General features: G+C 35.8%; 1 protein-coding gene across 1 annotated transcript in view; it reads left to right on the top strand.

The window, feature by feature from the left end:
* LOC150102111 (ras-related protein rab7-like) overlaps window positions 1–24,321 on the top strand; it is an 89,475-nt gene that overhangs the window by 10,147 nt on the left and 55,007 nt on the right. Inside the window, exon 2 of the mRNA XM_090401013.1 lies at window positions 13,406–13,485. Coding sequence (XP_090257139.1) covers window positions 13,433–13,485 — 53 coding nt within the window. The 5' untranslated portion in view covers window positions 13,406–13,432. The remainder of the gene's footprint in view (window positions 1–13,405; window positions 13,486–24,321) is intronic.

Here is a 24,321-nt window from a genome sequence, read left to right as displayed (position 1 = left end):
AAAAAGTCATATTTCAACAAATGTTTGTCAAATTTTCAAAACATTCATCTCTTGTGACATCACTTTCTGCATTCTCACAGGATTTATGGCAGAGGCCTGCCTTCATAGCCCTCAGAAGTTGGTGCATTCTGATGCAGCATAACCAACCTGTTCTTTGGCAGTCAGATACGTCTTCTGTTATAATAGTTAATAGTCAGATACACAAACATCCTACTGATTGTGAATGTTTCTAGCACATTGAAAATAACAGGTGGTTGCATTTCCAACCTTCAACCAACATCTCAAAGTGCTATTACACAGTTACAAGTTCTCATAATCTCCCCACTGCATGTTAAGCTGTACAGCTAGACAATGCTCTCTCTACTGATAAAAAATGCAAATGTTGGCCGCACACAGCATCAATAATGGAACTGGCTTGCATGATTCTGTTCAGACTACAGGGTGTGTGCGGAAGTTGTAACATTATTTATGGCAAGACTGTATAGTGGGCAGCAATTTTGTAAAAGGTAGGTCCTGAATTAGTAATTTTTTATTTATTCACATTTTATAATAAAGTGACAGCAGAATTGAATAACGAAAATGGCTACACAGTGATATTACTGGGACTTGTCAAGGCATTTGATAGAATATCACATGGAAAAACTGTTACAGAAGTTGTAGCAAATGCGAATGGATAGGGACATTGGAGCATACTGTATGGAAAGAGTAGTTATTTTGAGACATTACCCATGTAAAGATATCAGGCTCCATTGAGCTTACCCCTGGGCATGATATGGTAGTGATTGTGTAGCAGAGGATCAGCATCTTGTAGATGCATTACTGTCAGGTTTAGTCCTTTACACTCAGTGTTTTAGGAATGCTGCATCAGTTACCAAGGATGTGCCAGTAACAGGATATTTCACTAATTATCAAAATTGTCACACTAAAAAAAGATGCATAGCTATGAATTGCCAAGGGTGCCAAAAATCTAGCATATGCTACTACATATGCTAGATTCAAGATTGGAGGGGACAAATAAAATCCCTGTTCTGTGTAGTAGACATTGCAACATCTATTTCAGCTCCCTTATCCAGTAGGGTGGTGGTGGTGGTGTTTTACTGGGTGATGATCATCTGCCACCTAGTAGGTCTAGTTGGCATTATCTCCTACAAGGAGGATATCCTTTTCCTAAAATAGGAATGCTTGCTGGCATTGTCATAGCCCTTTGGAAATGGGACCACACCTTGATGGTAGGATTGGCATGATGTGAGGGGGTTGTATTTTGTGCATCAACAGCCTATAGCGGTCCCTATAATCATTCTACAATTCTGCAATGATATTAGTGTAAAGGTTGAACAAATTACTGTACATGCCTTTCCTCATCAACTATTGTCACTTTGTTATACTTTGTATCATATTGATACTAGTTTACAGGAAACTGAGGTTAGGAATCTGGGAATAATGGTGGATATTTGAATTTGGAAGACATTGCAAGAGTTGGCAAAATAGCTCATGGAATTACTTTGGTGTTGTGGAACATATTGACAAGTAAAGATAGGGAGATTATTATCCCTCAATAGTAGTTGGATACATAAGATGGTTTCACATCAGGTTGGTGCTCAAAGTTACGACCATTAGCAGTGATGCATACCTGACAATGACGCATCGATTGTCATACATTTTCGAAAATACCTGGAGTTTCCCGGATATTAGCAGTGGTGATGCTGATTCTTGTCACGAGGTCCATGTCAGAGGCAACAGGCATCTCGTACACCATGGCTTTAAGGGTCCCCCACAGAAAGAAATCAATGCTCGATGAATCAGGTGAGCATGGGGACCATGTGATGGGTCCACCAAACCCTAAAGGGCCTGTCCAAATACTGATGCACAGAAATGCCAAAATGGGCTGGAGCCCTGTCGTATTGGAACCACATCTGCCGACGCACAGTCATTGGAACATTGTTCAGTAAATCCGGCAGAACTTCTTCCAGAAAGGTCTGATACTTCTGGGAGTCCAGTCAGGGTGGTAACAGGTATGGGCCGACTAAACAGTCAGCGACGATACCTGCCTATTAATGGCGAAGTGTTGTGCAGCATGTGATCGCATAGCGTGTGGGTTCTCATGGGCCCACACATGAGCATTGAGTGATTGAAGATCCTTTTACGGGTAAATGAAGCTTCATCCGTGAACAAAACATAAGTTGGAAAATCCGGGTCTATGGCATTTTTCTGCAGAAACCACTGCATGAATTCCAGACATCTAGAATAATCTTCGGCCATCAATAACTGTCCCTGTTGCAGATGAAATGGATGTAAGGACTCAGTGTAAAACGTGCAATACACTTGATCAAGATACTCTTATAGCAGAGGCAACGGCACGTGTGCTTGTCTCTGGATTATTGTCCATCGCATGCAATACCTCCTCTTCCATGGCTAGAGATTTTGCATCAGTTGTGGCCACCCACTATAGTCACACAAATTATAATGTAAATGTGCAAACATTTGGTGATGCTGTACACATCTGTTTGGGTATGTTTTGCGATACATTCGTACAGCGGCTCGTCCATTACCGTCAGCTAACCCATAAATGAGGTGCATGTCTGCCATCTCAGTGTTCATAAAATGACACACGTTCTTTGTACAACGTTGAAAGCTTGAATGAGGAATCCCCCAATTGCTCACCTGGAATGCTGGCGAACAGTGCCACCTATCGCTTTCAGGTGGCATTTTCAGTTAAGCTTTTCTATGTGAATATGGTTGATTTTGATGTTCTCTACCTCCCCTTAAAGTTTGTACTTGGAATTTTGAACCACCCTGTGTGTATATTTTTTTTTTTTTTTTTTTTTTTTTGTTTGGATTTAATGACTTCAACAATTGCATCTTCAAAGTTTTCATTTTCTTCGTAACATGGTAAATTGTCATCTATTGTTGAAAATTCTTCATTATTTATGATAGGAGCTTGCAGTATGTCTTCATTTTCATCACTACTCAAAATTTCAAGAGCCTCCAAAGGTTTTAAACCACAAACAGCAAAGCAGTTTTGTATTGTGCTGCTTTTTATAGCTCGCCAACTGTCAGAGACAAACTGTATTGTTTGCAAAATGGAAATTTTTGCACTGATCTCTCTGGCTGTTGATGAACTTGTTAATAGGTTGTCATCAATGGATTCCAGTATGTAATTAACCAATTTTCCTCGATACGTCTTTAAATTTTTTATTATTCCCATGTCCATTGGTTGCACTAAGGATGTTGTATTAGGAGGAAGAAATTCCAGCCTTATATTTTTTAAATTATCTAAATGAGGGTGTGCAGCACAATTATCGAGAAGCAACAAAATTTTCCTCTGCTTACATTGTAATTCTACGTCCCAACTCGTAAGCCAATTCCGAAAAATTTCAGAAGTCATCCACGCATTACTATTGGTATGGTACTCTACTGGTAAACTTTCTGTTCTTAACCCCTTAAAGCATCGAGGCTTAGCATTTTTTCCTATGATTAGTAGTTTTTGTTTGTCCATACCTGACATATTTGCACAGTAATGTAGTCCATTGCCCTTTTATACCCTGACAGTGCAATGTGCTTATAACACAGGGAGCCGTCTGTCGTAGCACGTTAATAGAGGCCGGTTTCATCAGTGTTGTAAATATCATCTGAACAGAAATTATCTAAAAAAGTAAGGATTTTAGTATTTTGCCATTGTTTAGTGCTTACATTGTTGGCACTGCCCTTTCCACTGTGTGCTTTTTTAAATTTGATATTGTGTCTCGCTTTCCATCGAGACAACCAACCAGCAGTTGCTTTAAAATCGTTGTGCTCCAGCTTTTTAGCGATCTCCTCTGACTTCGCCTGTAACACTGGGCCGCTGATATTCACGCCTCGCCTGCTAACTATAGAAAACCATTGATCTAATGCTTCTTCAACTTCTGGATCCTTTCCATCATGCTTTCTTTTGGATGTTCCTGGAATTTCTTTCTGTAATGTCCACTCCTCATGCAGTTGATTTTCTTGTTGTAGGAGACGTGCTGTGGTAGATTTTGGTACACCAATTATATCAGCAAAGTCTATGATGGCTTGTATTTAATGGCTGGCTTTTAATGTTATCCAGCAAAGCAATTTTACTTGAAAGTGTAAAATCATTTTTTGGCATCTTGGCAAAGATTTAGAAATTTTAAATTAAATAAAATAAATAAAATACAATAAATCGATATCGCTAGGTACAGTAGAGTCTTAAGCAGACGCACAACGAAAGATAACGGATTCACATCGCGCTAGTGTTGCATAATATTAGTGTACGTAGTGTTGCCATATTTTCGAAAAATCCATAAAATATATCAAAAATTGCTAAATTCCTTTTCAGCTACTGTCCCAATTAAGCGTTTAAATTATGTATTAATATGTTGGTTTGGTTTCCGTTCTTTAAGATTTGTCCCAAAAAAAGCGGCTGCCCCAATTAAACGGAATCAACTGTATATATAATTAACAGGGGGATGGAAGCCTTAGCCCACTCATAGCATTAAGATGAGTTTATATATTTTATTTTATTTTTTTCTTTCAAACCACTCCATATAATAAATAGAATGGTGGTCTTGTACTAGATATGCAACTCATCTACCACCTAAATACAATTGCAAATCTCCGTTCCCAGAGATTTGCAATTGTGGGATTGTAACCTGTTGGCTGGAGAGCGGATAAACTAATCACTGCATGCTGACCTTAAATATTACTCTTAATCTTTAGTTCTGTGTATGTTTTTACTAATTGCTCCATAATTTTAACAACCAGATGACCAGAGGTTTTATCTGCATTCGAATTTGGTAGTATTAATAAATTTATTTCACACTGAGCAATTTCTTTAAATGGATTCATTCAGATGCATCTTTTGTTTTCTCATGCTTCACCCCAGAACAGCTCAGTGTTTTCTATATTTGCCCATTTATTTAAGTGGATAGTATTGTACTGGTATTTTGCAGCAGCAACATCTTTTTATGCTTTCAGCATTCAGGGTATTGTCAACAGAAAAAGAAGAGATCATTCTTAAAATCAAGTTTTCAGGCAACCTTTGCTTAAACTATTTGAAGAGACCAAGAAGAAACTGTCTTGCTCTATTTCTAATATTGTGATCATTTTGTGTTATTTCTTTCATATCATCAGCTCTGAAATTTTTCTTTCAAATTTGTAACCAAGATTTTGTTTGGGATCCATATTGGGGTCATCAATCTCTGAATTTAGAGCGTCAGACTCTGGATGATGGTAGTACTAACATATTAGCAATAGTGATCCAAACGAGAAAGATCTTCAAATAATCTAGTCTTATATGCATGGTTAGATTAGAAAATTTTGTCAACTTGCTGAACTAGAACAGGATGCAAAAATAAAAACTACAACAGATCCTTCTCATCTTTGTACATCTCTTTTTTGAGCTTTAACATTTCTCAGTCACACTCATGACTTTGAATTTTTAATTCCAACCACTGGCTGAGAATTCTATTTACTGCAGGTTCAGTGGAGAGCCATCTTGTTCCCAGTTGCTTACGATTTTCAGAGGAGCATCATTTTCATTGATAGTTTGATACAGCTCTTTGTATGCTGTTTGTCTTGAAGAACGTGAAAAGTACTTATACATTTTGGCAATTAAAAATTCTAATTTTTTGGGGGGGAGATTCTGCAGAACTGTGAGACATTGCACAATACCATTCCAGTTGCAATGAATGGTATACACACATAATTAAAATTAAGGAGAGAATATATGCCTTCAGTTGTAGTTACATTTATAATGCATGTAAGCAAGTGGCACATCAACGTCAATATTTAAAAAAAAAAAAAAAAAAAAAAAAAGTTCACACACCTGGGTAAAAAAGGTTTACCATCACTTGTCTATACCAATAAAAAAAAAAACTGATATTTTTAATGTCCATTTCTTTGTCGAGAGCTCTTTTTTCAGTGCAACCACAATACCACTAGTATGACACTTTTCTAGAACAATCATGCTCAGAAATGTATGCATAATTTTGTTGAATTTCTTGCTATAATAAATTATGGCAATTCCTAAAATCTTATTTGCTGTGATATTATTCGATTCATTTATTAGCAAGCTGAAATTTCCATCTCCAATATCTGCAATTAGATCTTCAAAATGCTTGCTTAATTTTTTACAATTGCAGAGCACTTGGTTTGGTGCATTTTTACCTTTTGGCATAATTTGACTGTCTGGGGTGATATTTTTGCAAAGATCTACTAGATGTTTGCAACTGTTCAATGATAGTGACAAAGAAATAATGGTAAGCTGCCTTCAAAGTTTATTATCTCACCAGACTTCTTCTTAAGCATATTTGTAATAGGAACAGCCTTATATGGAATTGCAGCTAAATGTTTCTTAAGTTTCACTATGCTTTACAAGCTGACAATATTTAGTAGCTATATCACATCTGCAAAACTTAGTGACCTTTTGTAGCATCACTAGGAACTTCACACAGCAATTTACTAAACATTTGCAATCCCCCCCTCCTAAATTTTTGCTTGTAAGCTTTATTTGTCTCTGCTCATTTTTGAAGAAGCAAATGCAATGAATTACGATCAATCTCTGAAAACTTCCTACTCGCTGTCATAACTACCAACCACAACACTGCAACAGACTAACTTGTAGTGGCAAAACAGCAGACTATTGGGCCATATGACTAGCTGATGTCATCATGCATTTGAAATGTGTTTGATACTCGCATCACACATACAGTACAATTCTTTATCAAAGTGAACATCTGGAAAACTTAAAACAATTTCTTAAGAGTAGGTTATAAAAACAACAAAAAAAGAGCAGAAGCGAGTTCTGAAGGAGCTAAGTGCTAGATTAAAATTTTTGGAGCTAGGGAAGAAAAAAAAGGAGCTAGCTGTAGCTCCAAAAAAAAAAAAAAAAAAAAGCTAAATTGGCAACAATGGTTTATAGTCTCTTCACAATTCCTAGCACTTTTATATATCGATCTGGCCTGTTCACACTGGGTGTGGTGCGCCAAAAATCTCTCAGTATGCTTAACTGTATCTAGAAGAAAGCTATCTTTTTTAATAGATGAGATGACTATCTGTACCAAGTATTTGTGGTTTTCTTTTCTTTTAAGCTTACACAGTGATCTGAATGCATTTTCGAAAATTATGGAGACAACTACCATGTTTGAATAAAAACTTTAGTTTAATATAACTAAAATCTACATTTGACGTTTCTACCTTTATGTCAAGGTCATCTTCTGGAACATACAACTATACACAGAAAACAAGCTACTCTACAATCAAACTGGTTTGTTAAAGATACTGACCAACTGCTACAACAATTGTTGGCCTGACCTCTGGTGGGGGGAAAAAAATTATATACATCAACGCTAGGGTCCTATTATTACTGTTATCTGGTTGGTTGTAGAAATACATTGGGCGCAACAACAAGTAACTATCTATATACATATATTAACATTATACCTGTACATTCCAGCCAGTTGGTATGGAATGGTTTCTAATACTAGTTGAAGATTGGCTAGAGTCCTGACTTATGCTGGATCTTATATATTAGGCAGGCTGAATGTGTGCCATCCAGATCCTTGGAATTTTCATGCCCTCTTTGTTGTTGATATTTGGATGGTTTATCAAGATTTTGCAGGCTTCCTTGAATTTCCTTTCATACCAGGTTTTTGTGTGGTGTAAAGAGTGGGTGCTTTTCCAGTTGATTTGGTGTAAGGTGTTGAGTGCGTGGTCTGAGAGGCCTGCTTCACTATAATGGTTATATTTAATGTGTCTAATGTGTTCTTTCTTGCATAGGGATTGTCCATCCTGTTTCACCAATGTACGGTAAGTTACAGGCAATAGACTCCAGGATGTGCTAATGGGAAGAGAGGATCCTTAGAGAAGTTCAATATGGTTTTAGGTTTAGTGGGTGGTTTAAAGGTGACATTGAGGTTATAATGTTGTAGGATTCTGTTGATTTTTTCTGATAACCCTTTAATGTATGGGATGGCTATGGTTTTACTGTAATCTAGATTCATTTTTGTCGTTGTTTTATGGAGTATTTTATTAATAGTATTTTTGTTATAGCCATTATTTATGTGTCGCTGATGATTTTTAGTTCTTGTTTCAGGGCTTGCAGGTTAGAGCAAATTGTTGTAGCTCTTTTTAAGGGTGTTAATGACTCCATATTTTTGTGATGGGTGGTGGTATGAATTAGCATGTATGTTTTGGCCAGTGCGTGTCGGTTTTCGGTAGACCGTGAAGGATAGACTGCCTGAAGGAAGACGTGTCTAGGGAACGGGAGCGAACTTTGATTTTCGATGGTAAATTGTATGCGTTCGTGTTGTTGGTTCAGGTGGCTGAGGAATGTGTTTAGCGTTTGTCGCCCGTGTGGCCAGATTGCGAACACGGCAATGTATCTAAGCCAGACAGTTGGTCTTAGCGTGGCGGAATCAAGAGCCCTTTGCTCAAAGGTTTCCATGTAGAAGTTAGCGATTGGGGGGGGGGGTGGAGATAGTGGTGAGCCCATGGCTGTACCTTCTTTCTGTAGGTAAAATTTATTTTTCCACACGAAGTAACTGGACTTTAGTACGTGGGCAAAGAGAGCCGTAATGTCGGGCGGAAATTTGTTCTGTAGTAGGAGAATTGTGTCATTGATGGGGACATTAGTGAAGAGGGCAGAAACATCAAAACTGATTAATAAGTCATCTTTGTCGAGTGTTATGTTTTTAATTTTGTTTATAAAGTGTTGTGTGTTTTTTATGTAGGAGGGGGAATGACGTACCAACTCCTTGAGTGTTGCTGCTAATTTCTTGGCTAAGTGGTAATTGGGACTGTCTATTCCTTCCACAATTGGTCAAAGGAATACACATTTTGTTTATGTATTTTTGGGACCCCGTATATTCTGGGGGGGGGGAGCTTAGTGGGGTTTGAGTTTTTTAACCATGTCTGGTGACCAAGAAGTGATGGACTTGAGTAGTTTCTCTGTTTTTATCCTTTATCTTTTTTGTTGGGTTATAATTTACCAGCTTATGTGTTGTTATCGGTTACTAGTTGATTCATTTGAAGTACGTATGTTGACCTGTCAAGGACAACAGTGGCATTGCCTTTATCCGATTTTGTTATTATTATGTTTTGTTTGGCTTGTAATGACTTAATTGCTGCTAATTCTGTTTTTGTGAGATTGTTCTGTATGGTTTTCTTAGGACATTACTAGTTTCTAGTCGTATTTTATCTGCTGTATTGTTTGGTAGGGACCTGATGCCTCTTTCTATGTGGTAGATAAAATCCAATTTGTTTACGTTTTTAGGTGCCACACCCTGAACAACGGCACAAGTTTGCTGTTGTTCAGGGTGTGGCTCGATAGGTTGATCACGTCTCCCTTGTTTGTTGTTCATTGTTGGTGTTCTGATTGGATGGATTCATGTTATTGGCTGCCATATTTTGCCGTTGTTTTGAACTGTGGAATTTGGTCTTGAGTTTTTCTTTATTCTTTTCCAGGGTATATTTGGCCGAATTGTCTGTAATTCTTTCAAGTACTTGTAGAATGTCTGGATTAATATAGTTCGATAGTTCGGATTGCATTTTTGAAACCAGATTCTGTGTTGTAGCTTTTGGCTACAACACAGGTTTTGGCAGGCTGTTTGAATCTGTTCTCTGTGCATTGCTTTTTCTGTGTGGTCATAAATACGAAGTGCCTTAGCGGACATAAATTTCTTTTTTAGCCTAATGCAGATAGTAATAAGGTTACTGTCTCTGCATCTCTTTAAAAAGGCCAGCCGATTGATCAAGAGGGAAATACGAATCTTTAACTTACCATAGTGATTTTAAGTTTTTATTCAAACACGGTAGTTGTCTCCATAATTTTCAAAAATGCATTCGGATCACCGTGTAAGCTTAAAAGAAAGGATTCAGATCATCCATGGAAATGATACCCACAAGTGCTGCAATTGCGTGTTTCCAATTCTTGCATTTAAGTCTCCTGCTAAAATTATGTAATCATTTTTATTTATTTTATTTATATATGTTCTGTAGCTGATTATAAAAATCAATATTATCCTGTTCTCTTCCTTCTTCTGGGGCATATAGACCAATTATTGTTAAATAGCCTCTATCTATTTTTATTCTAGCTTCTATTATTCCTTCATTCCATAATTTATAATGTTTTAACTGTTTTGAAAGGGAGTTATGAATCCATATCATGACTCCCGCTTGTGCTCTTTGGTCTCTGTCGACTCCACTGTATATCACATTAAAATTTTCAGTTCTCATAGTTCCTTGTAATTTCTTTTTTGTTTCAGTGATTACTACTATTTTAAAATTTCTTTCATTTAATAACTGGTCTAATTCTATCTCTTTATATGCTATTCCTCTTACATTCCAGTTTGCTATGTGTATTATATTTTGTCGTTTCCATTTTTGTTTTACCTTTTCCATTCCAGGGTCGTTTTCCATAGATTCAATCTGATTATCTTTTTCTGTCAGGGGACTAGCCTGATGATGGAATAGTTCAGTGGTAGGGCTGCTACCTTAAGGTTTCTGAACTAGCCTTCTTCTGAATTTAAACCGATGGGAGGAATAGGGTATATTGAAGGGGGAAAGAGTAGATTATAGAAGAATTATAGTAAGGTTTATGGAGAGGGCATAGTTGTAAGGCCTGAAATGAAAAGACCCCATGGCTCTCGAGTACTCTAATAGCATAGGGGTCATAAAATAAGAAAAGTTGGCTGATAAGGCTGTATAGGAAAAAATAAAGTAAGTGGATCTTCTTCAAAGTAGAAGGAGAGGATAGATCCAGCTAGGGGTCCATTGGAGTGCCGCTTCCCTTACAGTAAAGATGATTGGCCCTGTTGGTCTAGCGTTGATGTATAATTTTTTTTTCCCCACCAGAGGTCAGGCCAACAATTGTTGTAGCGGTTGGTCAATATCTTTAACAAACCAGTTTGATTGTAGTGTAACTTGTTTTCTGTGTATAGTTGTATGTTCCAGAAGATGACCTTGACATAAAGGGCGAAACGTCGAATGTAGATTTTAGTTATATTAAACTAAAGTTTTTATTCAAACACGGTAGTTGTCTCCATAATTTTCAAAAAGTATTTGTTGCATTGACCTTCTTTATAGGTGTATTGTTCCACCGAACTAACCTCCAACATTCCTCTTCTTCTGCCATGCATAAACATAGGCAGCCACTATTCAGCATCCATATACAAATTTATATTCCATATTATATTATATGTTTAAATCCTTTATTCAAGGTTAAGCAAAGTCTGAACATGAAGTATCTCCACTAGCCTAGTACGTTTCCTTTTGGACATGCATAACAACGTTTCTTCATGAAAACTTAAGTTTATGCTAAAAAGAGAAAAAAAAACGGTTAACAATAACTTCAGCTATGATTCTATCTAACCCAAGAATTATAGGTATTATTTCTGGGAAAATTCCCATGTTACTCCTAGAATAAACTATTATTTTTATGGCTAGTATATCCTACTTTCATTTAGGAGTGCCCCTTTTTTTACAGTGTCATTGGCTCTTTACCCAAAATTCTAGGGCATTACTGGAGTGTTTTATAAAACCAAAGGTTGGACGATTGGTAGAGCCTCTGCTACTAATGGCTCACTCAAAAAGTTAAGCAAGTTTGAGCACAGTTAGTAGTTGGAAGGATCAATCGTTCGATGCTGTTGGCATGCTCTCCCTCTGAGTCTTTGGACCCCCTGGAGGTGTCACGTAATATATGAAGAATAAAAAATAGGAGAAATTTTGGACATGCCTTTTTGGATGTTGTTTTCTGTCTCCTTATTCTGGCGATGTGCCTTCATGTGCTGTTAAAGGAAGGGGTTTGTGTGTGTGTGTGTGTGTGTGGAGGGGGGGGTATGTGGGGGAATTATTTGAAAACGCCTGGGTTTTTTAATATATGTATAAATATTAAGGTGGGTGGAGAGCATTTTGGGAGGGGATAAGAGAAGGATCTGAAAAGAGGATTTTTGGGGGAAAGAGGAGGGATTTAGGGGAAAAGGTCAGGTGGGAGTCGTAGGAGTAGTAACCCAAGAATAATCCTCTATACCAAATCACTGATCACTTGTATTCTTTTGTTCTGTTATGTTCTAGTGATGCACATCTTTATGTATTAGTCCCTTTATAGCCTCTTCACAATTCCTAGCACTTTTATATATCGATATGGCCTGAGAATATTGTTCACAATGGGTGTGGTGTACTATCATTTATGGTCATTTCAGGCTAGCTGAAATGAGGTGAGGTTCTATTAAAGAAAGCAGTTCTAAATGATTTATAAATATTTGGCTAGAGTGGAAAATGGGCAAGCATTCTCATTAGTTTTATAATATGAATTCACCACAAGATATACTAACCAGTCTGGCCGGCCGAGTGGTTAGCATGTCATCTTTGTATTATAAGAGATTTAAACTTCTCTGAGTTCAGGCAGAACTTCATCACCATTTGAAACCTCTTCTGCTCACTCCACAGGCAAAATCTGCCATTTTCAATATATTAAGTAGGCAACATATTGTGTCACCAGATTAATGTGCATTGGATCAGATATAGTTGTAGAAAGTTTTTTTTTTTTTTCAGTTTGAAAGAAAAATTGTCTTTTTGCATATCACATCTAAACTGTAAACACCAGACCACTCATAAAACTTTCAAACTGAGACTATTTGAAGAAGAGCTAAAACGTTTAGATGGAATGTGATTGGAATTTCAGAGACACATTGGGTAGATGAAAATATGGTAGACCTAAGGAAGAATATACTACTATAGAAGAAGAGATAGCAGCATAGAGAAGTTGCAATTATAATTAGAAAATGTCTCATACCATCACTGAAATAGGATTCTTAAAGGCTGGATCTTATCCATCAGATTTAAAGCAGAAGAAAAGAATCTTTATATTAAAATTGTCAATGTATGCACCATACCATTTTTGTGAAATAAGATAGAATTTTTAGACCAACTGCAAGAAGAAATAGATGATACAAATGAGAAAGATCATGATAATCTTAAGAGATTTAAAAAAGAAGTTGGGCAGTTTTCAGATTTTTCCATTTCTGTTACGGGAAAATTTGGAATAGGAGAAATGCTAAGTTTCTGTCTATTTCTGAAATATGTTGAAATTCAGTGGATTATAATCCAGCAAAACTATACTCTTGATTGAAATTACATGTATAGTAATCCCTCAATAATCCAACCACAGTGGAGGAGCAATTTGCTATTTAGATAGAAGTCAGATGACACACTAACCTATTTAAAGGTTATATTATTGAGATATCACTCTAGTTTGGAATTAGTACATGAAACTGTTCAAATTTTAAAACCATTATATAATGTTAAAATTTTAATAACTAAGATATATATGAAGTTTGCTTGTTAGTTTTAGTAATTAAATAATTCTCTTCATCTAAATTAAATAATGAAATGTAAATTTCTTTTTCAGTAGTAAAAATAAGCATCACCTCAAATCATGACATCAAGAAAGAAGGTCTTGTTGAAAGTAATCATCTTAGGTGACAGTGGGTAAGTGCAAATTTTCTTAGTTAATAATTCATTAGTCCCTGATATGTTCCCTCAAGAACATGCAGGATGTTATAATGGTATTATGTAATTAAGTTTATTGTTAGCTGTTATTAGCAATTTCCTCCTCAGGAACTGCTAACTGCATGATCTTTCTTCTCCCATTTTGTATGTTACCTCAGATCTTCTCACAAATTTTCAAGTTCTAATGATCGCAGTTAATGCTATTTCTGTCTCTTCTGAGTAATTTTTCTTACAATTGTCAATTATGGTCTTCAGTCTGAACAGTTTTTTTTTTTTTTTTTTTCAGATTCACAAGTTGATTTAGAAACTGGTTATAAATGTTTTTTGCTCCCCAACATATACCACCTTTTGCTTTTTCTGTTATCTCTTTCCATATTAGGTTGTGCCTAGGACATAGATTTTATATTCTATTGGTTCTTCATCAAGAATGCAGCTGTTTAAGTCCTAAATATTTTTAATGTGGTTCTGCCTTTTTATTGATGATTTTCATACCATATGTTTGCTAAGAGTTCTGATGATCATATGCTGATCTTGTGGTGGCATTTTACTGTTGATGTAGATTCTTTCTGGAATTTTTTGTCAATGCTAAAGTAAAACTTGGATTCAGCTAGAGAGGCATGTGAAGTAATCTGCAAGAAAGGCCGTGTAAAAAGAGAGAATTAGCTTTTGTGTGTGTAGACACACACACAGCTTTTTTTTTTTACATGATTTCGAAATAGCACAGTTTTAGAGAAGAAAAACATTTTTATTTTTACATAGTTCATGGTTTTTACGTAGTTCAAATGCCACTTATTTTTAAAATTTGTTTGAATTCTTCTGTTTAAAAAAAAAATATTTCCTAGAATGGTACATGTACTAAAACTCGAATTTTAGGGAAAATCCCCCCCCCCCTCCTGATGTTTTTAAATATTGGGGATTACTCTTATCCAGAGTGTAGATAATTGTGACAACAACAAAAAAAAATCAATTTTTGTAATTACGATTCCCCGAAGTTAAGCCAGCAGATGATCCATTATATTCACTTGCCATTGGTTCCTAGAAACAGAAGGTGCTCTTCTGATTCCTCAAAGTTAAGTTGGTCCATTATGGGAGGACTGTATATAAAGCTGCTTGGAAGGAGTTAAGCTGTTTGCTAAACAGTCATTTCTTTTTTACAATTCGAAATGTTTACACATCTTGTGTTTTGTTTGTGCAATAGTTATACAGGAGTATGTTAAATTTTGAAGTTTTGTATGCATAATATCAAATTAGTAAAATTATTTTCAGATATTTTCGTAACATTACCCCATTAATCACGATGTCATATAATTCAATTAGACAGAAGAAGAAAAGAAAAGCTATTTCTTTAGAAACTAAGATCCAAATTTTAGATCTTATAGCAGCTGGAGAAGGTTCAACATCCTTGGCGAAATATTTTGGATTGAATGAAGCTACTGTGAGAACGGTTAAAAAAAAATGAAGAGGCTATTAGAAAATTTGTTCTTTATCGAACAAAATTAGGTGCCAAGTCGTCATCATATACAAGAGACATTATAAAAGTGGAGATAGAAAAGGCCCTAGTGACGTGAATAGAAGATTGCTCACAAAAAAGAATACATTTAGGTGGAAATATAATATAAAAAAAAAGCATTGCATACAATGCATATGATTCAGGAAAAGGAGCCAACAACATCAAACAACAGTTGTGATTTTTGTACCAGGAGGACAGGTTTGCTTATAAAATTTCTCAAAAGATACATGCTTTATAAGGAAAAAATAAAAGGAGAAGCTGTATCTGCATATGAGTCGCCAGCTATTGAATTTCTTTCAAAACTATCCAAAATTATTGAAAATGGTGGCTACACTCCTGATCAAGTATGGAATGCAGATGAAACTGGCCTTTTATGGGGGATGTGCCAAGTAGAACTTATAGCGAAATCACAAAAATAGCGTAGGTGGCTTTAAAGCAGCTAAGGATCGTATGACTTACTCATTTATCATTCATTACTCATTAATCGATCCCTAAATCTATGGGCAACGAAAGGCGTGGATTTTAATGTTACCAGTGCACTGGAAGGCAAAAAAAAAAAAGGTTGGGTTACAAAAAAAAATTTTTTTAAAGACTGATTCCATCAATGTTTTGTTCCAGAAGTTAAACGTTATTTGATGGGAAAAAAATCTGGACTTTAAAAGTTTTATTGCTTATAGAAAATGCACCTGGCCATCCTGTTTGAGAACACCTGAATGTGAAATTTTGTTTTCTGCCACACCTAATACAACCACTAGATCAGGGTGTAATTGCTACCTTCAAAACTTTCTGCATAAGAAGAGCATTCCAATACATTTTCGATAAACCAGTTAAGGATAATTTACTGATAGTTACTGATGTGTGGAAGAAATTTTCCATTTTGGATTGCATAAAAGTTGGTGCTATCAGAATTGAAACCAACTTTAAATGCATGCTGGAAAGCTACTTAGCCAGATTGTGTGAAAAAGAAAAACCCCGTACCTTTTGCATACAACTGAATATCCCAATATCATCAGATTAGCACATGATGTTGGCCGAGAAGGACTTGATGATTTTTCACCTACAGATATTGAAGAATTGATGGTTGACAAGGCTGTTAGTGATGAAATAATAGAAGCTGTCCTAGAATCTCGCTGAAAAAGAAAAAAGTGATGATGAAGAGATTACACTCGCTGCAGAAAGGGCTTTAAATGGCTAGTAAATTGCGAAGTCATTTTCTTATATGTGATCCAATACTGAACGAGCTGAACAGTTTAAATGTGAATTGAAGTCATGTATATTGTGATATGAAGAATTATACAAAGATCTAGTCTAAACAGGATCTGAACGATTAATTACAGAGTTCGTGTTAAAAATAAATCAATTCTTTAGAATTATTGGAAATTAGTGCTAATTTAGTTCCTTTTACTGAAGAAAACATTTCGCCACTGCAGTATGAACAGGACAGCCAAAGTGTTTCAAGTGATGGAAGTGATTTAATTACTTTTTTTAATTTAATAAAAACAGTCTCTCTCTCAAAAGAATGCAGCGCTACTGTCAGAAAGTGGCGGTGAATAAAATTCAACTAATAACTACGTGCACAGGTGTATTTATTTGGGCCTTTTCAAATTTCTGTTTTATTATTGACACTATTTTCTTTAAGAAAGATACACATGTATATACTTTAAGTATTTAAAATAAAAATATTCCATTAAAATAAATAGTTTTATTCAATGATTTTCATATGTTTTGTTTGAAAATAACTTATTGTTCATATCAGGTTTTCACATCTTGGACCATTCTATTTTTTCATACGCATTGTATTCTTTTTTTCAGTTTTTTCTAGAACCAAACTACTGTGTAAATGGAGAATTGGATGCATATATAAATAAAGGCAGTAAAGCTAAATATGAGATTTTCAGGAATTTCTCTACTGAGTGTTTATGCAAGTATTCTTGAGAAATGGCTAAGAAAAATTGTGGAGAAGTTTGGAGAAGAACAAGCTGGGTTCAGACCAAACGGAGGTTGTCATGATCAGATTTTCACTTTAAGACAAATAGTTGAGAAATCATGGGAATATAAGGATCTGTATTTGAATTTTGTAGATCTGGAAAAGGCATTTATTTGAGTTGTAAGCCAGCAGTTAAATTAAAGGAATTACAAGAAGATGGTTTGATATTAAATCTGGTGTCGGATAAGGATGTACATTATCTTCTCTGTTATTCATTATCTATATGGATAACATGAAAGAAAGTGTTATTAAACCTGATATCAAAATTGGAGATGTTAATCTTAGTGCTTTACTTTATGTAGATGATGTTATACTTTTAAATAAATCTGGTACAAGTCTTCAAGATTCCCTGACCAAATTGAATAACTGTTGCAATAAATTTGATATGAAAATCAGCATTAAGCAAGATAAAGACAGTGAAAATAGGCAGAAACATTGAAAACATCAGCTTCATCCTGAATGGAGAACCTATAGAACAAGTAAAATATTTCAGTTATTTAGGCACAATTTTTAGTGAAGATGGCAAATTAAATTGCTAAATAGACAGCAGAATTAGCAAAGCTGGTGGTAGGCAGTCAACTGAATAAATTTATATGGAATGAGAGAGAGAGATTAGAGATTAAACTAGTTGTATACAAGAAAATGTTCAAACCAGTTTTAACTTATGGATCTGAGAGTTGGGTTAGAAATAAAACACCGGATTAAAGTGGAGTTAGGGTTCTGTGAAACACTATGACGTGCACAGGATATATCATCAATGGCAGTATCACATTAAAAATTATGATATTAGGAAAGAAATTGCCATTATTACACATTCAGGAATGTGTTCTCTCTCTATGTTCACTGGGCATCTACAGATGCCGTATGGTCACTCCGATACTCGATGCTGTTCCACACCAGGCCTCGCCATGTAGTCCTGTTGTTTGCTTTTCTGGCAGCCTCAACTCTGAAGATCAGTCACTCCACACACGCCATCCATCCATCTCATTGATGGTCTATCCCTGCCGCTTTTTCCAGGAATTTTACCTTCTATTACTGTTCTGAGAAGTCCTCCTTCCATCCTTTCTATGTGTCCAAAATATTTTAACTTTCTTCTGTCAATATCTTCAAGGAGCCTTAAAGTTCTACTAATCTTTTCTAACACCCATTCATTTGTACGCCTTTCAGTATATGATATCCTCAACAGCCTTCTGTAAATCTACATCTCAAAAGCAGATATCCGTTTCTTATCTGACTTCTTTAGGTTCCAAGTCTCACATCCATAAGTCGCTGTTGGAAAGACAACTGCATCTAAAATCCTCAACTTTGTTCCCATGGAGATAGATCCATCCTTCCAAATTTTAGACAGGTCTCTGACTGTTGTTTTAGCCTTTCCTAACCTTTTTCTGACATCTTCTGAACAGCAATTCTTCACATTAATAATGGATCCCAGGTACTCAAACTTGCTGACTTCCTTAATTCTTTCTCCATTAAGATACACTTGCTTCTCTGTTTGTTTTTCCTTTGAGAACAATGATCTTTGTCTTGCTAGAATTGAGTTGAAGTCCTCTGTTATTATTGATCTTGTTAACTTTGTCAAGAATTAGTCCTAGTTCTTCCATGTCATTACAAAGGAGTACTGTATCATCAGCGTACCTCAGATTACTGATCAATCTACCTCCTATCATAATCCCTGCCCTGAGCTCATCCAATGCTTCATACATGATGTCCTCTGTATATATACTAAACAAGTGAGGAGAAAGTAAACATCCTTGTCTAACTCCTTTTATGGAGGAATGAATGAGGAATTTTAAGAATGTGTTAGCAGATCTAATCTAAGGATGGCATGAAAAAGATTCCGAGAAAGAAGAGATGTATGTGGATTGATAATTAAAAGTGCCTTAGAAGACAGAAATATAAGATCTGATAATATTGGAATGTTGATAGATAGCAGGCTCCAGAGAACAGTTGTTGATGAGAAGTTAATAATGATGTAACTTTTCATCTTCTATCATAAGATCCTGTACCCCTAAGGGTATATGTCAGTAATTTGATGATGATGGTCAGTGTACTTTGAATGTACTGTAAAACAAATTATGATAAATTGTACTTGGCACTTATTTTATTAGTAATTTCTCCAGTGTCTCCACTCCAATATTATTCTAATTCATTCCAACTTAATACACTCGAATTAGTTACTTTTAACCTGTGCCGTGTTGGAGAACTGAAGCTGATGTCAGGAAGTTGCAGAGTAAGATTTATGTAGTCTTCTGTCTAGGCAGTGCAGTCACTTGAAAACAGTGATGGATTTTTGTAGCTAAGTGAATTCAAGCAGATTCAGTGCCAGTAATTTTACAGGTTATAGAGCTAGATGAAAAATTAGGGGGAAACATTAATATATGAGAAATATTACATTAGCAGTTTATTGCATTAAATCCTCAGTCACTGTTCAAGTTACACTTAAAAAGAATTGCAAATTCATTTAAATTTTAGTGTCTGAACAAATGTGAAATAAATTTCACTATTGCTATCAAATTAAGAGTTCGTGTCTTGTGACTTTCGCAGTTGTGAGCATTGACTACTGCACACATTGAGTTTGAAGGCAGCAAAAATTTAGAAGGAATATTAATGCAAGTTTTGTTATGCTTTTAAATTCCTGTTGTGTATAAGACTCGGACAGTGCTACATAACTTTATCGACAGTTTTCTTCAGTCATGTCAGGTTTCAAAGATTGTCAATCATGTATTTCAGTGTTTTTCGATATACTCAGCTGCATCAATTCACTTAGATCTTGATCATTCTTTTTCCTGCCATCTTTGACATAAACTGATGTGAACAGAACTAAATCTGAGGTTTGTCACCACAGATTTTAGTTCTGTTCACATACTCTTGAATACTAATATATTTCCTTTAATTCCATCGATGCCATCTGTTCTCCCCTGATTTTTCTAAAATCTCGTATCGGTCTTTGATCATCTACTTTATGTACTGTATTTATTATACAAATGATTAAGTGTTTTGACTAATTTCTCTTATTATTATTACGGGCAGCTCCAAGGAGTCCTTAGATTCATCGAGGGAGGCCCAACATCATGTCAAGAACAACTATTCAACATTCACACAGTATCTATCATACTTCACCTTGAACTCATTGACAGTCATGGCATCCACAACAGGCTCTGGCAGCTTATTCCACTCATTTACCACTCCAAGTAAAAAACCTAGTCAACACCCTTGCTAACCACACTCTTACCAAGCTTCCATGGATGGCCCCTAGTCCTCCCACTACCAGTCCTATTCTCAAAAATATCTTCTGAATTAATCTTATAGAAACCCTTTATAATTTGAATGTCTCAATCATATCACCCCTTTTCTGCCTATCAACCAATTTCTGCAACCCACAAATCTTCAGCCTGTTCTCATAAACTTCAATCCATAGTCCTGCTATTATCTTGGTCACTCGTCTGGATCCTCTCCACCTCCTCCCCATCGAGAAGAAACCCTGGCACCCATATCTGGGCACAATAGTCTAGATGGGGTCTTATCAAGGCTCGATACAGAGGAACAATAACCTGTTTGTCTCTGCTCATTAAAGTGTTTTTCAGCAGCCAAGTGATTTGATGAGCTGATTTAGCCACTTTTGCAACATGCCCCCTAAACTTCAACTCTCTATCCACCAGCACTCCCAAATCCCTGGCCTCTTCAGTCTCCTGGAGTGCAGTCCCACCAATGTGATATACTGCTGCTAATCTTTTCACCCCAAAATGCAAAACCTTACATTTTTCCACATTAAATTGACATCCATTCTCTTTAGCCCAGTCCTCCAAATCATCCTGCAAAATTTTGACATCCTGTGCATTCACTATTGCTCTACCTACCTTTGCATCCTCTGCAAACAGATGCACAGATCCTCTCCTATATCATTAATGAACAAATTAAACAGTAGTGGTCCAAGAACAGAACCCTGCAGCACACCACTAGTCACAGGTCGTCTTTTGGACTCTACTCCTGAATAAACCATTCTCTGATATCTCTCCACCAACCACCCTCCTATCTGTCTCACCAACCCTATATCCATTCTCATATGCTGCAGTTTACTGATTAGAATTCCATGTGGCATCCTATCAAAGGCTTTAGCAAGGTCCAGTAGAATCACTGTAAACCTGTTACCCTTATCCAGTTCAGCCGTGTTATACACTGTTATAGAATGTGAGCAAGTCACTTGGGCATGATCTACCCTTCACAAAACCATGCTGTCCCCCATAGAGCATCCCATTTTCATCTATCCAATCTTGTATTTTCCTCTTGACTATTTTCTCCAAGACCTTGACAACAATTCCTGATATGCTGATTGGCCGATAATTTTCAACAGCAGTCTTGGAACCTCCTGTATGCAGTGGAACTATTTTCTCCTCTTTCCACCCCCCTTGGGACTAACCCAGACCCGAGACTCAAATTAAACAAAATAGTCAAAGGTAGTTGAATTTTTTAATCTGGGTCTGTCTGCTTTTGTTGAAAGCTTTGGCGAAACTGGTATTAATCATTCTATCTAAGACTTATCAAATTTCCTCATCTAAAGAGCTGGAGACATCCATGAACAGTTCATAACATTGTGAGTCAATTTGACTAAGCACAAATCTTGTGTGATGTAACCTTTCACGAATGAGTAACATATATGTCTTGAAATAAATATTTTTAGCTTGTCTAGTAATGAAACGAGGTTTAAGAAGTAGAAACTTAGGAATTATACAGTTATCTCGGCAACGTTTTAAAAAATTGAGATGGTTTAGTAACCTCACTTTTTACATTTTAGGATTTCAAAACGACGTATCTTGATTTTCGTGTCACCATTGACTCTATTCATAATGAAGGTTTATTTTAAAACTTTTTTTTTTTAATTTAAAAAAATTTTAAAAATTAAAGATTAAAAAATTCAACCCACCCACAATGAGTCTAAACCTTCTCTACCAGACAACCAAGTTATTCTTAATTTCTCAAACCACATCTTAAAGAAACCTGAAATCGCTATTCTCAAGAAAGGTTTCACCTATGCAATAGCTCCTCAACAGATTCCTAAGGCGGATTTCATCTGTAGTCTAGAAAAAGGAATCTCATTATTACTGCCTCACACAGCAAATGATCTAAGACTAAAAAGTTGTGTAATACTTTCCTCTCCCTATTCCACAAAACAAAACTTCTCCTCATTGGATAGAAGAACTATTCGTAATTTAAAAAACAACAAGGATATCATAATATTTAAAGAAGATAAAGGAAACAGTACTGTAATACTGAACTCAAAGGACTATGAGGACAAAGTAAACCATCTACTATCTGACTTGTCCATTTACCGTCTTTTAACGAAAGATCCGACATTAAAAAACCACCATGATGATGCCAATGAATTACCATGCAATTTATCCAACTTGCCAACAGACTTGATTAAAAAACTAAAATCCATGCATCCTTTAACTCCAAGACTCTATGGTGTTCCAAAAGTGCACAAAGATGGTATTCCTTTATGCCCAATCGTTGATGCAATAAACTCTCCTACCTACTTATTGTCAAAACATCTCTCGAAACTCTTACAACAACACATCCACAACTCAGAGTTACATTAAAAACTCCGAACATTTGGAAAAGCTAAAAAGGCATCAACATAGAGGATAATGATCTTCTAGCCAACCTAGATGTCACCTCTCTCTTTACAAACGTTCTTGTAGTGGATGTCATTCACATCTTAAGTACCTTGTTCCCACAAGATATAACCTCATTGTTTGCTCACTGCCTAAATTCTAATTACTTTTTGTGGAAAAATGATCTACCAACAATTAACAGGCTTGGTGATGGATAGCCCACTTTCACCTTCATGTGCTGACCTCTTTATGGAAGACTTAGAAAATAAAATCCTTTCCCAAATTAATTCCAAACCTAAAATTTGTTCAGATATGTGGACGATATCTTCATCGTGTGGAACAACAACAAAGATGACCTATATGATTTTCTCAAAAAGATCAACTCCTTCCATCATTCTATTAAATTTACTCTGGAACTTGAAAGAGAAAAACAACTATCGTTTTTAGACATCTTAATCAAAAAACAAATTGATGGCAGTATAAATCTATCAGTGTACAGAAAATCGACCAATACAGGTCATTACCTACATTTCAGCTCCTCTAACCACATAAACTCAGCATTGTACACATGTTAAAGAAGAGAGCGATTTGCATCACAACAGACGAGACTCTTCAAGATAAGTTAACATTAATTTCCAATAATCTGTACTTGAATGGCTATTCAAGAAGACTAGTCAATAAAGTCCTTTTCTCTGAACCACCACAAAAAGAACAAGAAGATATTCAATATATAAAAACTATTGCAATTCTGTTTGTAAGTGGCATCTCCTACAAGCTCGCCAGCCTCCTCAAACAACACAAAATAAGAGTAACATTTAAACCAATAGAATCTATTCGTAAACTACTAAGATCTCCAAAAGACAACCACCCTTTCTATAAATATGCTGGAGTTTATAATATCCCATGCTCGTGTGGTTCTAGTTACATCGGGAAAAACGAAGAGAATTTCGAGAAGCCTTGAAATCAGACATAAAGAGCACATTGGCCATGTCAAAAACAACAGACAGAACATTTCTGGCCTATCGTCTCATTTCTCTACAACTAACCATGTCATCGAGTGGGACAAAACTTGTTCCTCTTACTTAGAGGAAGATTCTTCTTCAAGTGTCATCTCCTAGAAGGAGGTTGGCAACTATGTCACGGAACCTTTCTTTCTTTTGCTGCTCTGGAACATTTTTGGTAATTCAACCTAGTCCAGTCCTTAATGTCTTCGAACCACATTCTCCTGGGTCTACCTCTCCCTCTTTTTCCATCCAATTTCACTTTTAATATTAATTTCTGAATGCCTTCTTGTCCGGTTAGATGTCCAAAATATTTAAGTTTTCACTCTTTAATTATTTTCATTAATGTTCTTTTCATTTTTGCTTTCTTTAAAACATTTGCATTTTCTCTGTCCATGGTATTTTCAGCATTCTTCTGATGGTCCACGTTTCGAAAGCTTCTAATTTTTTCTCTGCTTCTTTATTTAGAGTCAAAGTTTCACTGTTGTAGAGAAGGCTTGACCAGATATAGCATTTTATTAATCTTTTTCTTGTGTCTATATTAATGTCTCTGGATGTTAGAACAGTTTTCATGTCAGTAAAGGCTTTTCTTGCTATCTCTATTCTTTTTATTTCTTTAAGGGAATTTCCTCTGTCTGTAAACATTTGTCCTAAATATATAAAAGACTGAACCTGTTCAATTTTCTTTTTGTTAACAGTTATGTT

The sequence above is a fragment of the Typopeltis vanoorti genome, chromosome 11, assembly GCF_054136105.1.
Source record: "Typopeltis vanoorti isolate ZY-2024b chromosome 11, IOZ_Tvanoo_1.0, whole genome shotgun sequence".
Lineage (NCBI taxonomy): Eukaryota > Metazoa > Arthropoda > Arachnida > Uropygi > Thelyphonidae > Typopeltis > Typopeltis vanoorti.
This window is presented reverse-complemented; position numbering and strand designations above follow the sequence as displayed.